Source organism: Gadus chalcogrammus, chromosome 2 (assembly GCF_026213295.1).
Source record: "Gadus chalcogrammus isolate NIFS_2021 chromosome 2, NIFS_Gcha_1.0, whole genome shotgun sequence".
In the NCBI taxonomy this organism is placed as follows: domain Eukaryota; kingdom Metazoa; phylum Chordata; class Actinopteri; order Gadiformes; family Gadidae; genus Gadus; species Gadus chalcogrammus.
The window spans coordinates 23,006,569-23,013,543 of NC_079413.1; the positions used below are offsets into that span (position 1 = coordinate 23,006,569).

Sequence of the window (6,975 nt, forward strand, 5' to 3'; positions counted from 1 at the left end):
TTAGCTTAGCAGCCCGAAGCAACGCTCATCACCGTGGTGCTCTCAGGGCACAGAGCCCCTTCCTTCTGTGTCGTCGGCCGGAGCATAAAGGCTCCAACGCGTTAGACTTTAGGCGCTGGGCCGATCCACTTTGGATTGGAAGACTACTGGCCACGACCGTGCAGTGTGGGGCTATGTCAAGTCCATCTCTACTATAGTTAAAATATTTAAATTGGGGCGTGATAATAATTCCTGTTGCACGTTGTCCATCAGTTAAGAAATTGGCTCAAATATTTGTGACGCGGCTTTAATGCACAATACTTCTTGCAGTCTACCGTGCTCAGTTGTAACCTTTAGATTACTTGGCTGGGCTGAACCATGCAGCCGTGTACCGCAGTACACCCCCCCCCTCCCTGGGTGGATAATGGTACGGTCTCTATTTGGACAATGCGTTTTTCGGAAAGAGGTTCAATAGTCGGACGGCAGCACAGAGAAATGTTTTTCCACCAATGTAGAAGTCACTTCGCCTCAGGGACCGCGTCTCACTCACTCTGCTTCCTCTCTCTAGGTGTGTTCTGGGGAACACTACGATTCTGGCCGACTTCGGCAGTGAGGAGGAAATCAGTCGTTTCTTTGCACAAGGGCAGTCTCTGGCCGCCCCCTCCTCGGGCTGGCAGACCATCGGCTCGTCTCAGAGCAGAATGGATCAGTCCCACCCCTTCCCCAGCCGCTCTCTGGAGCCCAACCAATGGAATGGCAGTGACCTCCACAGCTCCACCCTCTGGGGCGGGCCCAACTATTCCACTAGCCTATGGGGCGCTCCGAGTGGCAACGAGGGTGGGAGGATAAGCAGCCCTTCACCAATCAGCTCCTTCCTCCCGGTGGATCACCTGGCAGGGGGCGGGGACTCCATGTGAGCTGCCTGTCAATCACACAGGCGTCGGCTCGGGGTCAGTAAAGAAATCCTTTAATCACGCGTAGAATTATTTCTTTTTTTGAAAATCTTAAAAAAAAAAAAAGGTAGTTAAAAAACAATGGCACTAGTTGGACTCTCACTAACAAGATAATACAAACCAACAGGGCCTCCCCTGTGGAAAACAAAGTTACCTTTTCTCTCTCTCTGCACATATGTCCACTTTGTTTTAGCCCAAAAACATATCAGTCAGAATACTTGAATCATGCAGGCCAATTCTATAATGTGAACGGATGGATATTCGCTTCCAGGTAGTGAGTGCTCTTTCATACTGAAAAAAAAGCTTAAATCGATCGCATTATTATGTTATTTTTGTTTCACTCATGTTTATTGGAATTCCAATTATTTTATTTCAACGTTTCATTCTTTTTTTTTTTTTTTTTGCATTTGTTTGCTGACAATGTTGGAGTATGAGCTTTTTTTTTTTTTTTTTTAACTTTGCACTGAATGTGTTTTTTTTCTCTCAGTATATATAATCTGCAATATAGAGGGAGCAGCCAGTTTTTCCAGTGTAGCTGTTTACTCATTGAGGTCCTTACCGTGTGTGTATACGTGTGTGTGCGGGTGTGCGCGTGTGCGTGACCATGTACGTGTGTGCGTGTGCGTGGCCACACGCGTGTGTTCGCTCTCCTCTGCCTTGGCACGCCTACCTTACTGCGTTGTCGTGGTGATCAACCGATAGGTGAAAACGAAGTTTAAAAAAAAAAAAAAGCTGACGTAGGAGGGTTATCTGATATTAAAAAGTGACATTAAAAAGTATTGCACCAATTTTGTGTTTTAAAACTAAAGAACGTTGAGCTCTGCAGTGCACAGGACTGTAGCCGCGCTGGGAATAGCAAGCCCTGCCTAGCCTATTGTATGGGGGCGGGGCCTTCCTAGCAAGCCCCGCCTATCCTATTGTACGTGGGTGGGGCCTTCCTAGCAAGCCCCGCCTATCCTATTGTACGTGGGTGGGGCCTTCCTAGCAAGCCCTGAGCATCCTGTTGGATGTGCGTGAGGACTTTCTAGCAAGCCCCCCTGGTGCCCCCTCTAGTGGGCAAGGAGGGGAACAGCACTTTCAGAATAGGCTTTCAATGTTGTTTTGGAGGTGCCACACTGCAACCTCTTGTTTACAAGACTTCGGAGGCAGAAGGTGTGTTCATTCTTCCTTCATTTTAAAAGAGAAAAATGGAATAAAATAAGCAAAAAATACAAAAAAAAAAAAAAAAATACGAAAAACGTTCTACAAAAAAAATAAAATTACCAAAAAATAGACAGAAAAAAACGAATTTAAAACTGTTATTGAGGATGAAGACAATGCTTTGTAAACTCTGGGAATTCGGATCAGTGTTTTTGGCCATGGCGTTGGTTTTTTGAACTATTCCTCTTTTTTTTGTCTGCTAAATAACCAGCGATGGTTCTCAGGAAATCAAGCCAGTTCCCCTGTCCCCTGTGTAGTTTAATAATAATAATAATAATAAACTACTACTCCTTGTAGGAAAGGAAAATCCAACTTCTAGCACTGAAAACTACGTATAGGTCTGTAAGTTTTGTTGTGTTTTTTTTTTCTTCTCTGCCAAATAACTGCTTTAAAGCTGCAGATGCTCGTCATCCTGCTGTCCGCAACACGCTCCTTTCACCCCCCCCCCCCCCTTCCATGTCCCCCCCCTCCCCTCGGAGAAGCTCCCTCCATGTCCCCCCCCTCCCCTCGGAGAAGCTCCCTCCATGTCGTCCCCCTCCCCTCGGAGCAGCTCCATCCATGTCCCCCCCCTCCCCTCGGAGCAGCTCCTTCCATGTCCCCCCCCTCCCCTCTGAGCGTCTCCTTCCATGTCCCCCCCCTCCTTGTCCCTCCTTCCTTGTCCCCCTCCCCGAGGAGTGGCCGGTCCAGGCCCGCTGCTCGCTCTCTCGCCTGCCCTAGCTCTCGCTCATGCCTTCTCTTGCTTCCATGCTTTATTTTCCTGTCCCTGCTGCCCCCCCCCCCCCCCCCCCCACTCGCCGACCCAACCAGAGGAATCTGTGTGGCCTGTTTGTTTTCTGTCAGCGTGTGCATGTGACCGAGTCACTGGCTCACTATCAAGTGGGTGGTTTGTTCGTAAATTCAGAGAAAAAAAAAAACCAAGAGAAGAGGCAAAACCTGTATCTATGCATACTGTAACGCCTCTCGCAAAGCCCAGAGAGAGAGGCACTTTCCTTTCTTCTCTTTTTCGTTGTCTTTTCTCTTTCCACGTTTCACAAGTGTTTTTAAAAATGTCTAAGTATACAATGCGAACCATTAATGACCTTCTTGTGAATCGCTCTCACTGTCACAAAGTAATGTGTTTGAGGAAAGCAAAGGTTGACAAAAAAAGAAAAAAAAAGCTATGAAAAAAGAAGAAAACCCAGAAAAAAAAAAGGAAACCAAACAAAATTATTTAGTCTTGCTCTATATATTTTTAACGGTGCAAAAGTCGTCCACATTTCATTGCCTTGATTCTAATTGTGTCCGAAGATGCAACAATAAGTCAAGTGGCTTTTACCTGTTTACAAATAGAATATGATTGTATTGTTGTACACATTTTTTTCTCCTTAAGAGGGGTTGTGGAGGGGCAGCATCTTAAACTATTGAGCTGACTGATCTCGTCTCTCAACTACATACTGTGCGAGAGTAAGTGTATGGGGTTGCTGCTCTGTACTCGATTGTGTGTTTGTGCCTGTCTGTGTGGCAGGGAGGGGGACAAGAAATCCAACACGAGTGATACAAGTCATACAACACAGACTTTACCTAGAACAGTGATTGTTTAGTGGACAAAGATGCACAATATTCTGGGGTGGGGACTGAGAAATCAACATTAGGCTAAGCCATGGACCTTAATTTTGCGATCATTTGATTTTGCGAGTGTATTTTCAAGCTGTTTTGTAGATTTGAAATCCCTCCCCTCCTTCCCGTAGTAGTTCTGAGTAGCTTGCGTTGTTTTTGTGTATTTCAGTTTGAACCGTGAATATTCTATTTAAGAAACCTTCCAAGGCATATGCAGTCATGCGACGGGCCCTCTTGAGTATTAGCCAGACTTGACCGTGGTGTGTGCCAGTATTCAACCGCTCTTTACCAAATATATATATATATATATAGAACTTAATCAATCAAAACTGAAAAGCAAAAGATACGTTTACCTTTAATTCCAGATCTTGTTGCTGAACAAATCTCTATATTCGTATATATTGCTTGTGTTTTTGTTTTTTGTTTTGTGCGTGTTTGTTGGACAGATTTACAAGGCAGAACTCCCTAACTATTTTCATCATTCATTATTGCGAGTTAAACGAAGAATCCTTGGGATTTTGCACTTGTAGTGGATTACAGCCGATGGCTAACGGAAAGCTGTGTGTGAACATGTTGGGGGTGGGACTTATGCTATTTACAACTAGTTAGAAGAAGCTGTACTTGAGAGTGATTTTTCTGACAGGGTAACGTGTTTGTGTGACTGCCTGCGTCTTCGCTGCGTGCCGGTAGGCTCGTTGGCAGTGCTCCAGGACTTTGTGTTTGTGTTTCTAATGGCTGACGATGGAAGAGGGTGGGTCCCTTAAGCTTCAGGAGCCAGCCTTTATAACCGGGCCCCTCCTCTAAGCCGGTCGCCTCCCCCTTTCCCCGGCATCCAATCATCATTCTCGTTGAAATGACCCAAACATTACCCGTGGTTTCTAATCGCTTTTCAAATGGTTGGTTTCTCGAAATTGTTTTTTCCGAACTATGTCGCTCGTCCCCATCTTCTTAAGAGGGACAACATTTTGGTGTGTAATGCTAGTGTTTGGAGACTCTTGAATTAACTGCGTAGTGTTCTCTAGATCAGTCAAGTGTTAACAGTGATTACCGTGAAGCCTGGGCTGCAGCTGGCCCCTAGTTTGATGACCGGGGATTGCCCCAATCACTGAGCTGGTGTTGGCCCCTTCATTTATTTATTAGCCTTGGCAATTAGTCGGGAAGGAACAAAGCCCCCCCCCCCCCCCCCCCCCCCCCCCCAGAACAAGAACCATCATGTCTTTAATGCTCCCTGTTGCTGTTGCTGCCGTCATGTCGGCCATCTTTATATCGTGTATTGTTTTGTGTCGCTGTAGCGATCCAACTGTGGTTCCATACGGATGGTCTCCAGGCCTAGTCTACCGCTGGTGCTGCATACAACCGTGTGTGTGTGGGTGTGTGTGTTAGATGGAGAGACCTTGAACTCTGTCATGCCAAATCCAATGGGGGGGGGTAGTAAAGAGAACTAGCAAGAAGTTAAAGAAAGGGATTGATTTTAATGGTTGGTTCTTGTTTGGATGTAAATACTTTTGTTTGTGTCTGTGCGCTGAAGATGCTGGATAACGTTTAAATGCTTGAAGACAAAAAGTCCTTGGCAAAAGGAAAATGTGAGGAAAACTAGTTTTTCCGATAAATCGGGGGGGGGGGGGGGGGGGGTGACGAAACGCCACAAGCAATGTACAATCCCTCTGGGCTGCCTAGCCGCCCCTAGGGCCTGAACTGGGGGGGGGGGGGGCGATAATACTACTTGTTCTAATGTCGATATTCTCCTATATCCTTTATCCTCAGAGCAGATCTGACACATATTTCAGTAAGCTTTGTGCAGGCGCACACTGTCTTATAAAGAAAAAAAAAAAACACGTTTTATTTGACTTAACAAAAATGATAAACTGTGAGTCTTGCCTGTCCTTCTCTCGTCATTTTGCAGTTACACATGAACACACACAAACCCTTAAAGCTTTAGTATAACCAGCACAAAGACTTGGGGGGGGGGGGGGGTTATGCTCAGAGAGACTATGCAGTGGAGTGTTACAAAAAAATAAAATCCCAGGCTTCCATGTCCGCCCTGGGTTTTTAGTGTGTGCTTGAAAAAAATCCTATTTTATACCAACGTACAGTTGAATAATTACCTTAAAACTGAATCCTGTCGTGCCATTGTTTGAGAAAAATTCATATTGACATTAATAATGGTAATAACATTGAGGGGTTGGGGCGGGGGACGTCGAATCCATGTAACCTAGCAACCATCAGGCCAGTTGTAGCAGTAACGGCGAAAAGGTTACGATTTGCAAAGTCCCACCCTCCCGCCTCCCCCCCTCCCAGACTCGTCTCCTCGATAACTGACTGATGTGTGAAATTGCACATTTTCATGACTACATTGTTTTATTTTATATATATCTACATTATATATATATATATATATATATATGCGAGCGATAGAGATTCCGCAATCCAGTGTGTATTCTGATCACCTGTAAACCAGTTATGCACATTGCTTTGGGAGACTGTTTAAACTATATATATATATATACACACACGTATGTATTGAGACGATTTACAAAGCGTACAATGTCTATAATCGGGGAGAAGTTGCTCGCCTCTCGCTTACAAACGGAAAATAAATGGGGAGGGTGCATACTTTTTTTAAAAAGTCTTCCTCTGGTCATCTTTTAAAAAAGGAATTTATCTTAAACTTTGGGGGAGGGAAACTGCACTTTTCGAAGGACAATCTTTCTTTGTGTATAAACAATTGACAAAAGATACAAACCATACGTCGCCTGACATTACAAGGTATAGAAAAACAACTCCATTGTGCTCTAATTATGAATGTCTCCTCTGATGCTGTTTCATTTTATCCTTTTTAATTTTCCTTATTTTGTTGCTTGGTTTGTTAATTATTTTTTTCTTTCTGGATTTTAGTGCTCTTGAGAAATCCGTACTAGGTTGTAGAGTAGTCGGTATTAGGTCTTCTGTTGGCTGTACTCTGTATACTGATAAGTGTTGGTAATCTCCTGGCCCCCAGTGGTCAGCATACAAAGCTGTATAACTTGGGTACAACCCTCAATAAAGGACTAACTGTTGAGTGGCCACCGTCTCCTTTCCTGTTTCTTCTCCACCCATCCACGAGTTTCACTTTTTTTGGGGGAATCAGTGTCTGCATTATGTTTTTTTATGGGGCCTCAATTGTCAACTTTCTTTTCAAAAAAACTGCCTGAATTTACACAGGTTTTGGTTACAGGGGGTCCTGCAACTGATAGGGACAGTATTGCGG

At 44.6% G+C, this 6,975-nt stretch overlaps 1 protein-coding gene across 1 annotated transcript in view; it reads left to right on the plus strand.

Annotated features, from left to right (window-relative positions):
• Nucleotides 1-1,028, plus strand: part of LOC130402607 (trinucleotide repeat-containing gene 6A protein-like) — a 36,907-nt gene extending 35,879 nt beyond the window's left edge. The window contains exon 27 of the mRNA XM_056606838.1: nucleotides 548-1,028. Within this exon, the coding sequence (XP_056462813.1) occupies nucleotides 548-896 (349 nt within the window). The 3' untranslated portion in view covers nucleotides 897-1,028. The remainder of the gene's footprint in view (nucleotides 1-547) is intronic.
• The last annotated feature ends 5,947 nt before the right edge of the window (nucleotides 1,029-6,975 follow it).